General features: G+C 32.5%; 1 protein-coding gene across 1 annotated transcript in view; it reads left to right on the top strand.

Moving 5' to 3' along the window:
• The window catches only part of LOC129218922 (guanylate cyclase soluble subunit alpha-1-like), a 144,092-nt gene that overhangs the window by 89,980 nt on the left and 39,991 nt on the right, over positions 1 to 14,121 (top strand). The window contains exon 3 of the mRNA XM_054853242.1: positions 10,226 to 10,392. Coding sequence (XP_054709217.1) covers positions 10,226 to 10,392 — 167 coding nt within the window. The remainder of the gene's footprint in view (positions 1 to 10,225; positions 10,393 to 14,121) is intronic.

Below are 14,121 nucleotides of genomic sequence, written 5' to 3'. Positions count from 1 at the left end.
TGGAAGCCTGAAATTCTAGTAGCTCAAATTACTTTTGGTTGTCAATACGTTCTAGTATTTTTATGAATTTAAGTTCATTAACTTTTGTGTATCACGCAGAACCGCAAAGAGCGGAAAGCGGGCCCCTCGTCAGTTATGTCACCGGTATCCTCCCGCCTCCCAAAAAATGAAAAGATCTGAAAAAGGGTGGGAAAGGAGAAAAAAAAGGTTGAAAGAGGGGGGAATAGAAACGAAAAGGGAGAAAAGAAGGGGGGGGGGCAAAACTGCTTACTAGAAAACAATTAACTCTATTTTAAATGCCACAGAGTAAATTTTTCAAAATATTTACGTTTTTTGTTATTCGGATTTTTTTCTTCCCCCCTTTTCTTTCTTTCTATTTTATTTCCTTCTTTTCTTTCTTTTTTAAGTCAGTGTCGTCCCCCCCCCCCAAGGCCCAGGCGCCTAGTTTCCGACTAGGCTGACAAGGCCTCTCGTCTGGCCTGGTATAGCACGCACGCAAAGTCGCAAGAGAAGCGCAGTGGAGAAACTTTTTCCTGCATTTTAGAATGTCATAAACTCTGAACAAAAATTATTCAAAAGCTCTTACTTTGTAATTCTATTGTCAACATACATGCTTTTAATGGGTTATAGTTGCAGAGCGTAAATATTGATTTTCTAAAATATATTGGCATCTAAAGTGGCTGTCAAAATCGTTCTCATGAAAAATAGCCTATTTTTCAATGCGCTCAAGTTTGTCCCATTTTATCTTTTCGTTAGAATATTTTAGCGGCCCCTTAACTTCAAAATATTTTAGGGGCACTGTGCAGTCGCACAGTTTGCCACTCCCTAAGCACGGCCCTGCATAAGAAAACCTGTTTGAATATATGAAGGTATTTAAAACTCGTCAAGATAGCTAATGTAGTCATATCACCCAAGGTATTTTATTTGCTTATATGCGGGATAGCGTAGCGGCTGTCGGTCAAAGTCTTAACATCAGTGAAAGAGGAACTCAGATTGTTGGCTTTTAGGCCTTCATCAATGTCAAGAAGTTCCGCTCTAAATACATAACAAGAGATATGATCTATTGTTTAAGCGGAGGCGGGTCTTTGAAGCAAACCCTAATACCACATCAAATTCTGTCATGCTACCGTCTGTATAGATCTGTAATGCATTAATAGGAACGATGCTTGAAACTTCTAGGACCAACGAAGGTAATCCAGTAAGCAGGATTTTCTATTTGTGTAAGACTCAAGCTGAATGAGACAGTGTACTCGCAGTAACTCTTCCAAATTATTAGTATAAAGCATTAAGAAATGGTGTTAATGTAGTGATTAAGAAAACCCAGTTTATCCGCCCTGTATCAAGACTATTCCTTTGAAATCTTTGATTATGTGTACTGATTATATGTCCAAAGAAAGTCAAAAGTACGGTTATGACTGACATAGATAAACAGTTAATAGAAAAAAATACTTTACAAATCCCCTATGACTACCCCCCCCCCCCCCCAAAAAAATAATATGCAACACATTTTCAGAGTAAACTATTAGCTGGGCAAGGGAGGCATAAGTCTGATGTAATCCAACCTGAAACTCACTCCTTCAAACAAAACTAAATAAATCATATCGCATAATGCTGAATCAAATTGCATCAACACTATTTTTTTCGCTAAAAACTAGTTACGCCTTACGCTCATTTATTTTCCTTTTAGATCTATTAGTCATGGTAAACAATAAAAACGTTTGCTTGTGCCATACCAGTTTAAGCGAATGGCTCTAAAAGATAAGCATTGTTTCCTATAGGAGTACCTTTGCTTTGAAATATTCATTTGCTTCTTTGCTCTACTTTCTGAGTTTGAGCACCCACAAAAAATAGTTCACGAACAAAAGTGTGTTCCAAATGGTTTTCCAAAATTGGTAACAATAAAAAAGTTCTCAAATTCAGTTTTTTTTTTCCGCATATTCATTTAGATGTAGGGCATAGTAAAAAGAGCGTCATGCATAAGGACAGTAAAGTTGAAGCGTACGAACATTTAAAACAAGATAAGTGTCAATCAATATGGATGTAAGATTTTTTTAAAATCATGCATTATAAAAAAATGAAGAAGGTGGCTACATTTTAAATAAAAGCAAAAAATGCATCATTCTGGTAAGATTGCCCTATTTTTTTTAACAAGTAATTTAAAGCGCGAAAATCAGCCCAAACACCGTTCTAAATGTGCTGTTATTCTTGCCATTTGAACAGAAAATAATTCAAAAGGGATCATCATTGTTTTTAACATGCAAGTTTGTTACTGAGTCATTCCATATAAAATCAACAAATTTTCAGAAACTTCCGGGCCGCACCATTTTAGATTTTGATGAAATTTGGTTGGTAATATCTACCAACATCATGTACTCCAAAACAGTTTGTTTTATTCCTTGAAAAAAAACTTTCCTGAGATATAGCCCTTTCTTTGCTCCGCGGATGCGTAAAATTTTGACCTTTTTTGACCTTTCTGCTGGGAACTGTAGTGAATTTATTTATATTAGTAGAAAACTAAAATGCGGCTTATTGTAAAGCTAAACGAATAAACTTTTGTTTGTGTACAATAAAAAACGATTTAAGTTAAACCCCAGTAGAAAAACTTCAAGGTCAAAACGCGGTTTAAAAACTTCTGTTTTGGTTATTTTGGGCGTGAAAATAACAACGAAGGACTTTCAGTAACAGGCAATTTTTTTTTCTGTTGCACTTAAGTATACATACTAGAAGCAGAAGAAAAGTTAAGCTACCACTGATAGTCCTTCATCATGAAAAAATTGCTTAAACTTGAAAAAAATTGAAAAATATCCTTTTTAACCCTCCAAAAAAGTCCGGTAGGTAAGGAAATAAAAATCTAAAAATGCTATAGTAAGAAGCCGTCACATTGCACTTTAAAACAAAAGAAAAACTGTCTTGTTATTCCAAGGCGTAGAGGAAATATAAGCATTTCAAAACTGAAAGTTTTTCTGGTCTTTTTTTTTTTTTTTTTTGCACGTTGGAGCATTATGAGTATTAAATGAATCTGCTTTGTGAAATTTGTTTATTTTTTCAAAAAACAAAATTACTTTCAGCTAGCAGACGATATTTTACATTGAACTGATACAGTAGAATTCGATATAATTAGACACAAAACCGATTTAAATTAAATCTATTAACCACTTAAAATTATGTTCTATTTGGTATTTATAGCACAAATGGTTTTATTGTAGTGTAAACAATTTTGTCTAAATATTGGATTGTAGTCAACGATAATCACCAATGTGGCAATGCAAATAACGAATTAAAGTTTTCAAACGACGCTTTTGAACCGAAACCTGCTCTCGTCAAAGAAATAAATGAAGCTTGCATAGCCCTTAACATTTCTCCAGTAAATGCACAGAAGCGTTCAGTTGAAGAAAGGGATTCAATTTTAAAGAAGAAAGTTAGTAAACTAGCTAAATCTGCTGAACATTTCTGCTGACAATGAGAATTTCTCACAAAACTTGCATTGTAATTTAGCTAATGAGTATGAACAATTAATTCATAAGCTAAAAGAAAAAATGAAAGTTGCATTTTCTACACAACAAAAGTAAACATTTTAAGTTTAGTTCCTAGTAGTTGGAGTATTGATAAAATCCAGAGGGAATTTAACGTCAGTCAGTACCTTGCTCGACAATCCATATATTTAGTACAAAAAGACGGTATTCTGCCACAAATTGGAAAGAATAAAGCCAGGAATAAACTTGATGAAGGCTCAATCAAAACTGTACATCGATTTTACGAAAATGAGGAGAACAGTAGAATTATGGCCCGGACAAAGAGACTGCACATCAGTCAGAAAACCTGACGGAGAAAAAGTTAATGTCCAAAAAAGGTTAATTTTATGCAACCTTAAAGAGCTTTATAGAGCTTTCAAAGATAAATATCCCTTTATAAAGATAGGGTTTTCAAAATTTGCAGCTCTGAGACCTAAATTTTGTATTCGAGCCGGAGCATCTGAAACTCATTCGGTATGTGTATGTATAATCCACCAGAATGTAAAACTAATGCTCTCGGCCTTGAAATCAGATATGAACTACAATTGTATGGTCTGCAACACTGATAAAGAATCTTGTATTCTTGCAAAATTGTAGTGAATGTCCAGGAACTGATAAGTTGCATAAAATACATGAAGAAGGATGGAAAGATTTTGAAAAGGATGAAACAGAGATAAAACTTTCACAATGGGGTATCTACCGACAGCTGCGAGCTGTCAACCAGTCTTCTTCCTTTTGCAGAATATTTGGAGAAGTTACTTGAAATGCTAGAGAAACTTAAATTTCATCATTTCCATAGCAAAAAAATAAACAGAATTCCTGAACCTAAAGAAGAAAGATCTGCAAGAGAAAGAATGCATATTAATGGGGGACTTTTCTGAAAATTTTTCTTTCATTAGACAAGATGAAGTACAAGCATATCGTTGGTAAAGCAACTAAGCAACAGTTCATCCCTTTATGTTATACTTTAAAGAAAATGAAGAGTTGAAAAATCGTTGCTTTTGCGTAATTAGAGACTCATTAGAACATAATACTGTAGCTTTTCACGCTTTCCAGAAATTAGTAATTGAAAATTTAAAGGCATACTTTCCTGATCTGAAGAGAATAATTTATTTTTCTGATGGGTCAGCTGCCCGGTATAAGAACAATAAAAATTTCATAAACTTGTGTTACCGCCAGCAGGATTTTGGAATGAAAGCTAAATGGCCTTTTTTCACCACATGCCATTCAAAGGGACCATGTGACGGTATTGGTGGGGCTGTTAAAAGGATTGTGAGAAAAGCTAGTCTTCAAACAGCATTAGAAAACCAAATTAAAAATCCACTTGATATGTTTGAGTACTGCTCAAAAAATATCAAAAATATTTAATTTTTATTTTGTCCAAAGCAAAATATTGAAGACACTAAACATCAATTGTAGGCAAGGTTCGAACTTGCAATCCCTGTCCCACAAACAAGAACTTTGCACAGTTTTGTTCCCGTCAGCCTCGGGAATCTTCATATCCGCTTGACATATCTGTCAGAAGAATTCAAGGCTCTTACTGTCAACAAAAAGATTCCAGTAAAGCGCTAGACACAAAACTGTAAACACGAAGTAAAAACTAAAAGCAATTTTTGTGTAAAATTATATTGTGTAAGAATATTTACTTAAACCCGAATGTTATTTATTATACAGAATTTTATTTCACTATATTTCAGTTAAATTTACCTTAAATGTGTTTCATTTGGTAACTAGTATGTTTATTATTATTTTTTAAACATTGTATCAAACAGCATGCAGAGGGTCGTTTTGTATTATTTCAAAAGCTTATATCTGCTTTTCACCAATAAATAAAATGATAGTTTCTGTTTTATTTTAAAGGACAATGTAAAAACTTAGCGATGTAAAATTTCATCAAGTGGTTATTTGATTTATTTAAATTATGTTTTGTGTCTAATTCTATCGATTTCTACTGTAGTGGTTTATTGGAAAATGTCGTCTGCTAGCTGAGGGCAATTTTGTTTTTTTTTTTTTAAATAAAAAAATTTCACAAAGAGATTCATTTAATGTTCATAATATTCCAACTTGTGCAAAAAAAACCCCCTAAATGTTTCAGTTTTGAAACGCTTATATCTCCTCTACGCCTTGGAATAACAAGACAGTTTTTAATTTGTTTTAAAGGGCAATGTGACAGCTTCTTACCATAGCATTTTTCGATTTTTATCCCCTTACCTACCGAGCTTTTTTGGAGGGTAAAAAAGTACATTTTTCATTTTTCTCAAGTTTAAGCAATTTTTCCATAATGAAAGACTATCATTGGTAGCTTAGTTTTTCTTCTGCTTCTACTATGAATACCTAACTGCAACAGGAAAAAAAATGGCCTGTTACTGAAAGTCCTTTGTTGTTATTTTCATGCCCAAAATAACCAAAAAAGCAGCTTTTTGACCGCGTTTTGACCTTGATAATTTTCTAGTTAGGTTTAAGTTAAATAGTTTTTTATTATGCACAAACAAAAGTTCATTCTTTTAGCTTTACGATAAGCCGTATTTGATCTTTCGACTAATATAAATAAATCCACTACAGCTCCCAGAAGAAAGGTCAAAAAAGGCAAATTTTACGCATCCGTTGAGCAAACAAAGGGCTATATCTCAGAGAAAAATTTTTTTTCAAGAAATAAAACAAACTGTTTTGGAGTACATGATGTTGGTACATATTACCAACCAAATTTCATCAAAATCAAAAATGGTGCGGCACGGCCCATTTGTTGATTGGTATTGCTACTATGGTATTGCTAAAACATTGTTAACATGAATAATAAAAAAAAAGTTTGATGTTTTTTTAAAGAGATTAGATACATATGTTTCGTTAATAAGAGTAAATTTACAGGAACTCTTTTCGTAAGTCAGAAGATTTGTATGACTCCTTACTTTTACAAAGGGAATGTTATTTCATGCATTCAGCAGTGGTAAAAGGAAGTAAAACGGATCTAAGGAAAGACTCAGGAATTCACATACGCAAGTTTTCGTCCCACTATGTAGTGTAAAACCCCTCATAGGGGAGAGGGGTCCCTTATTACAAATCAACAGCTTTTGTCGGATCATTGCCAATGTTGGCACACAGGTTCTTTGATGCTCATAGGAGCTTGTCATAGGAGGGTTTTTTCCTCCCTTGTGGGGGGGGGGGCACCCCACGAGTTTCCTTCTGCAAATCAACAATTTACTTCGGATTTTGCCAAACTTTGCACTTAAGTCATTTGATGCTCAGCAGTTAACAAAGGGATTATTCGCCCCACAGTGACTGAATTTTTGAAATTAAAAAGAAAATCCAAACGGGTTTAAATTCAAATTTCGAGTCACAAAATTGCTCTTTTTTTTACACGTTTAAGGGGAATCGTTACACTATATATTTTTTTTTCTTGTATTTAAACCCGATTGCTGAACATGCGTCACTTGAGATAACTTAAATGTTCGAGGTAGACCGTGAAATACTGGGCAATGCAAGTAGTTATTTATACATGATGTTTCTAAACTCTTGGGCAAAACTTTAAGGGGTGATAGTACACAACTGGACAAACAATATAATAGTTAAAATAAAGGTCCCAAACGTTCTCCGAAGGAGATAGGCACTATTAAAGTTTCGAGTCCAAAATTTCAAATGATCATAAAAAACGGAAACATTTGCTGATTCGTTTGCGGTTTTTGCTGAAATTATTATTTTTATCAGCATTTTTTCGAAAAAAACTTTGAAGATGTAGTTTAAAAAAAGCCGATAGAGGGTGCTTTAGACTTTGGAGTAACGAAAAACTATTTTTACCTCTATATATGAATCTCATTAAGTTTTTTCTGATACTTGGACTTAAAATTAAATTCTCAGCTCAAAATCAGAATCATTGGGCGTGATTTAGCTGCGAAAACTGAACTGCGTTTGGAATTTGAGATAAATATTCTGCCACAAAAAACCACATTAACCCAGAAGGAAACGAGCGATCTTCACGAAACTTAAAATGGATGTTGCCTATGACAAGACAAGGAAATGATTACAAATTCAGTGCAAAAGATTTTTTTTATTAAGAAGTTATGACACAATAAAGGTTATAAAAGTGTGAGTTGTATAGCTTCTTCTAGCAGCTATACAAGACAAAACACAGCGTGGTATGGAATGAAATATGTTACCTATGACCACTGGGACTAAATCGGGATTTATCGTTGAAGATAAACATGCCTCCTGTCTGTCACGACCCAGCTAATCAAATGCAGCGAAAATCCAATCGACGAAAATCCAATTTATCGCAATGGACGCCGGTTTGTGATACTAGCGTCTTTCAGTCTGCTCAGGATTGTTTTTCTTGGTACCATCAGTTTCTTGGAGTTGTTTAACAGCATGGAACTAATGTTAGTGATCTTGTTGATACGGTACTGCTACGGTTTTAATGTGCGATCTTCGCGCTCATTTCTGTTTCTAGAATGCCTTAACCTGCAATGGAGTGATTGATTCCTTTTTAACTGCACTAACCTACTACCATATCGCTCCGGTAAATGTGGCGGCAGATACGTCCATACAATCAACCTGCTTCTCTGAAACCTACTGTACGTCCCTTTAAAAGGTCCGACAATTATTCGTATACTTCTGAAAGGTCTTCCTAGTCACAATAGCGTCCTTACACCTCGACAGTTTTGTTTGAAGTGTCCTTTGACAGAAGTTTTTACACTTTTTAATCGTACCTATATGCGCATCTTGTATGCGCGTACCGCGCTTAACCTTTCGTCACTGGCGACAAAATTTAAATCATCTCTTACCAATTATATTCCTGTCGAGTTTGTTGGTTGCAGCTCCCTTTATTCTTGATGCCTACATTTTTTTTTCTTTGTGAGAAAGTGTATTTCAACCTTTGAAGACAGTTCAGTTTTCGCTACTTAATCACTTCCAACAATTCAGATTTTGAGCTAAAATTTTAAGTTTAATTCCAAGCATTAGAAAACATTTAATAAAATTCAAAAATACCGGTAAAAAATAGTTCCTCGTTACTCCAAAGTCTAACGCGCCCTCTATTCGCATTTTCTGAATAACATCTTCAAAATTTTTCTTCAAGAAAATAGTGATAAAAAAAATAATTTTAGCGAAAACCGCAAACGAATCGACCAATTTTTCCGTTATTTATAATCATTTGAAATTTTGGACCCTAAACTTTAATGACGCCTACCTCCTTCAGAAGACGTTTGGGACCCTTATTTTTGCTATTATATTTTTTTGTCCAGATGTGTACTATCTCCATTTGAAGTTTTGCCCAAGAGTTCAGAAACACCCTGTATATAGATAGACTATCTGTAATGTTTTTAAGCATTTCATTTTGTACATTATTGTAATTAATTTGATATAATTCACGTAACATTCGTGTAAATAGTATTCAAATGTGATAAACAGTTTTTTTTTTTCTGAGAGCAAATTTAATACCGGACAAAATATTTTGAAAAAGACAAAATATATGTATTTTTCAAAAAAGTATGTTTAATTATAATTCCATTCTCTATTCATTTTTAGACATTTAATATGAAACAGCCCTCTCCACATAAGTTTTAATTAAATTTATTAGTCATTCTAATGTTCATCTATAGAATTTTATTCATAGTAAATAAAGTTTTACTTGATTTAAGTCTCCTCTAGTTACTCTTAATAGGTTGACCTTCGAGTATTAAACGGCAACGAGGCATTCGAGATTCCTTTTATCGGACCCTAGGAGCTTGTTCACACCATTATGAGTACTTAAATCATATTTCTAATCACTTTGCGTTTGGCTACATCCTCAACATCAATTGTAGCATCATTGAATGGCTTGTTTGTGTCATTTTCTTTTCGTTAGCTTGTGATAATACATACTGTGACATAACGCATAAACATTTGAGATGTTTCGTTCATGGCTAGTCTTGATTAAAAATGCTTGGTGCATTTCAGTTTCAATGGGAAACAGAGATGTCGACCAGATCGACGTCAAGGATTGGAGCTGAAGGAATGAGTCTCTAACTTATGAATTCATCATCGAGTTCGTTAACAAAATGTGCGAGATCTCTAAACACTGAATGGGATCTTGATGAATCAAAACATTTTTTTCCACCGTTTGCAATATAGCCATTTTCGCAATATTTCTTGTCTAAGTTATTGAATAATTATTTTTTTTTATGCGCAGCGTGTTCTGTTGTTTAAGTCAATACATATGTCTTAAGTGGTATTTCATTATCATTTTTATTCTGTTTTATAACACTGCTGCCAATTCAATATTACTCAGTTTATTTTTATCATTGTAATTAATTACAAATATACAAAAAAAAAAAAAAAAAAAAAATCAAGAGGTGTATTAAAGTATACAATTAAATCAGTTAAATTACAGTCACGTTAACCTCCCCCTCCCCATTTCTCAATATGGTTTTTAATGCAATTGCAAAAAGAAGGTTAAATTGCATGACTCGAAGAATAGTGGCTGTTAGATGTCTTCTTTCGATTGTTATTTTAACCATTTCGGATGAATAACACATTTATAGTGTCTTGTACTGATTCTAAATTTTTTGTTGAATGTTGTAATTTTCCTCTTATCCTAACTAAGAATGTATTTAAAAAGCAATAATCATTAAAAAATGAGTTTTAGAAAAACATCTTATGCGCGAGTATGAGCATACCTTCCATGTTATTTTTTCATATCGTTTTGTTTTTCAAAACACTAAACAAGCAGTGCTATATTTCAGGTGAAACAGTAAAAGCTGAGCAGAAGGAAAATGTCACGATGTTGTTCTCAGACATCGTGGGTTTCACTTCAATCTGTTCAACAGCAACTCCTCTGATGGTTATCGATCTGCTTAACAATCTCTACACCCGATTCGATAGTTTCTGCGGTGAGCTGGACGTTTACAAAGTAAGAATGAAATCACTATCGCAACGATTTGCACATTCATTAAAAGTTTTGTGAGCTAAGAGTTAAGTAAGACGTATCCAGAAAAGTACTTGTAAAATGTCTTTTCGCTTGTTTTTCCAAGAGCGAACCTTAATCTTGACGGTAAACTGTAACAATTTACCTGTATGGTTAGTTATTTTATTTACACTTTCTCACGTAGGTAATACTTTATAGCTAATTTAGAAATATTTTTACGTTTTTGTTTTAAACGTTAAGTGCGTTCGTAACTGAACAGTTTTATTTTAATGTAACGCTCAGAGTTGGGAACTTTTCTGGTCGCCAGTGGCGAGTAGAAGCAAGTTCATGCGTCACCAGTTGTTTTAGTCGCCACTTTTTTGAAAATAAAAAAAAAATAAATAAAAATAATTACCCGTACAACTAGTTTTTAACTTGCGACTAAAGCATTAAAATATTAATTGGATAAACGTCATTGCAACTAATCAATAACACTAGCGTTAATTGGGGTACATTAGCATAAGTGGGGATTGGAGAAAGTGGCGACTTACACTATTACTTTTAGTCGACGCGTTTTTTATTTAGTCGCCACATGGTGAGTGGGGACCGCTAATGTTGATCTTTGTTTTAATGCTCTATAGCGTCAAAAGTCGCCTAAATTTTAGTATTTGAATTATTTCTGGTTTTAAATTTCGATTTATTAATTACATTTTTTTCCTTTTTAAAAAGTATTATTCGGCTTAAATGACACTTGGATTTTTCTTGCTTTGAATAATTGAGGACATTTTGTATGTTTGTTGTTACTCTATATATTTAAAAAAAAAATACGATAAACTTGTCACATTAGAAGATATTTTTTTCAAGTTAATGTACTAATTACATTTAACAGTTAATTATTCGTGTTAACAAGGTTTACGATTAAAACTATCCTCTAAAACAGTTTTAAAGTGGCAATTTTTGTCTTAATTCTGAAACTTTTATCAACTTGACATTAATTTTCCATTTCATGTTTAGCAATTAAACAATGTTTTAACAATCGCAACGTATGCTCTACTTAATATAATTAGTGTGAATTCTTAATGAAATATTTTTCATCTGCATAATATAAGGATTTGTTTTTATTATCTTTATATTAACTTATATTAGAAAACTTAATTTTTTTAATTTTTAGTGTAACTTTAATATGAACCATTATTTTCTTTTTAAATTTTCGTTGATTTTAATTAGTTAAATCCAACAATTAAGTACACGTTTTTATAGTGTTTTTGAAAAATGATTTAAAGAGTCAGGGATAGAAAAAAATAAGATTTATTGCGGCATTGTATATGTGTCGTGTTAGTTTTGACATTTTTTTCAAAATAACAAAAAAATGCTTTGTCAGTGATATGATAATAAGAATATTACTCGTTTAAACTAAGTCTTCCCCATTAAAATGAAAAATAGAACTTCTTATCAAACCGTTGCTTACGAAACTTCACCACATTTTTTCGAGAAAAAAATTAAAACAAAAGCAAAAAGTTTTTTTAACGAATAAAAACAAAAATGAAGTAAAAAAAAAGAAAAGAACAGAAGTTTATTTTTTATAAATCATCTTGTCTGACCTTCCAATTGATAACGTTGACGAAATACATAGTTTAATTTGAAGGAAAAATATTTTTTGTTCAAAACATTTCAGCTATTTCTCCTCATTTGTATGTTTCACCTTTATTTTTGATTTGAGTATTTTTTAAAGTCAATTTTAGACAGTTAAAAAATTATAAAAAAGAAAAGAAAACAATTGACTATGCATGGAAATTTGAATCCTAAATAACTTCTGATTTAACAGGCGAATTCGCCACAAGCAAACTTTTACAAATTGAGTATGTGACTCAGGCAGAACCAACAGAAAGAGGTGGGGGGGGGAGGATTTTTCTTTGAATGAAACTAAGCATATTGCATCAAATTAATACCAGATTTTAAAATATTTGACAATGCGTATGGAATAAAAATGATGTTAAATAGTAATTTATAAATAGGTATGTTTAGATACCTATTAATTTACTTCAAAAATATACCCCGATATTTTAAAGAAACTGTTCAAAAGTTTAAAAGATATATATCGTTCAATGTTTTGTGAGTTTTTACCTGTCTGTTAAGTAAAAAAAAAAAAGTTTAAACACCGAGGTAAATATTTGTATTCCACCAGTTCAGAAAAATAAAAAATGAAACCAATAACAATATTTTTTGTATAATTTTAGTTACGTAAAACTTACTGTGACAATAGTATGTGAGTGCGACCTTAAAATAAGTTTTGAATCGGAAATTGTGGTGGCACCAAAATTGGCACACTCATGCACACACCACTGTGTGCAGATGGTGCAAAGCGAGGACCCTACTTTTACACCGTCACACCGAGGACCAACTGAAGGCGCTGTGTCAGAGGGACAATTTTAGATTTTTGTGCTTAAAATCATTTTATTAGTGCGTAAAAACCTCGCTTTCTCAATTTTTCAAACAATTTCAAACGTGTTTTTTTTTTTTTTTTTTTCCAATGTAAACGAGGACTTTATACACAAATGTGTGTGGATGTTACAAAGCGAGGACCCTTCGTTTTCGCCGTCATACCGACTCAAGGCGTTGTGTTAGAAGAACAATTTTTATATTTTTGTACTTACAATCATTTGATTAGTACGTAAGAACCTCGATTTTTCAATTTTTCAAAAAATTTCAAACATTTTTTTTTTTTTTTTAATGTAGCCGAGGACCTTGTACCGCCTACCCTATTTATTAGGGTGGAGTTAAAAAAATAAATTCTCGAATTTTGAAACGCCTGGGGTCTCAAAAGTTGCCTCTTAGCATCAATAGGTTACCCTTAAACTCTTAGCATCCTAGGATAATGTCTTTAGGTTCCCAAATCGCCCTAAAAAAGTCCAAAAGTGCAAAAAACCGACCTTTTTTGAATATTTTTTACGAAAGATAAAATATATAATTTTGATATTGCTTGTAGGTGCAAATGTTAACTCTAGGTAACATTAATGTCTCCTAGAAGATTTAGTTCAATAGAGTAATTTCTTTCAATTTTCCAAAAGCCACAAAATGAACCAATAATCGACGTTTTTCTTCCATTTTCATACGATCTTGCAAAACCAAAATAGGTTTAGTGCACACAATATAACAATTTTAAACACAGAATCTAAACTTATTTATCAGCTATATATCTTATTTCTTATATAAATATCACATAATATTACATTACATTTAAGAACGTTTGCTATACATCACTGTAGTAGTTTTTTATAGAATAGTGGTCCAATTAAGAAGCACACAACAATAACATTTTTTTTTAACTAGTAAAACTTTTTCAATTATAAAATTCTGTAAATCCATTTTACCGAGTTTTCCTTTATGCGAGTCGAATTAACTCGACTTAACTTACAAACAGGGCCACCTCTTCGAGTCGAAAATAATTTATTTCCGAATTTCGAAACATACTTGTGATTTTCTTTTAAAGTGTAAAAGCATTACATTACATTCCTATAGAATATCATTATACTGTGATAAAAGAACCCAGCTCAAAATGCATAGGACATAAAACCGTTTCGCCCGGAGAAGCTGAAATAATACAGTACAACATTATTAATTTCTTTAAAAAAAGTCCAAAAAATCTATACTTTTTTTAAGAAATATAAAATATATAATTTTAAAAGTGCTTGGAGGTGTAAATATTGACTCTAGGTTAAATTAATGTGTCTTAGA

Source organism: Uloborus diversus, chromosome 3 (genome assembly GCF_026930045.1).
Source record: "Uloborus diversus isolate 005 chromosome 3, Udiv.v.3.1, whole genome shotgun sequence".
NCBI classification, from domain to species: Eukaryota; Metazoa; Arthropoda; class Arachnida; order Araneae; family Uloboridae; genus Uloborus; species Uloborus diversus.
The sequence above is the reverse complement of the archived record's forward strand: the minus strand, read 5'-3'. Positions and strand labels throughout refer to the sequence as shown.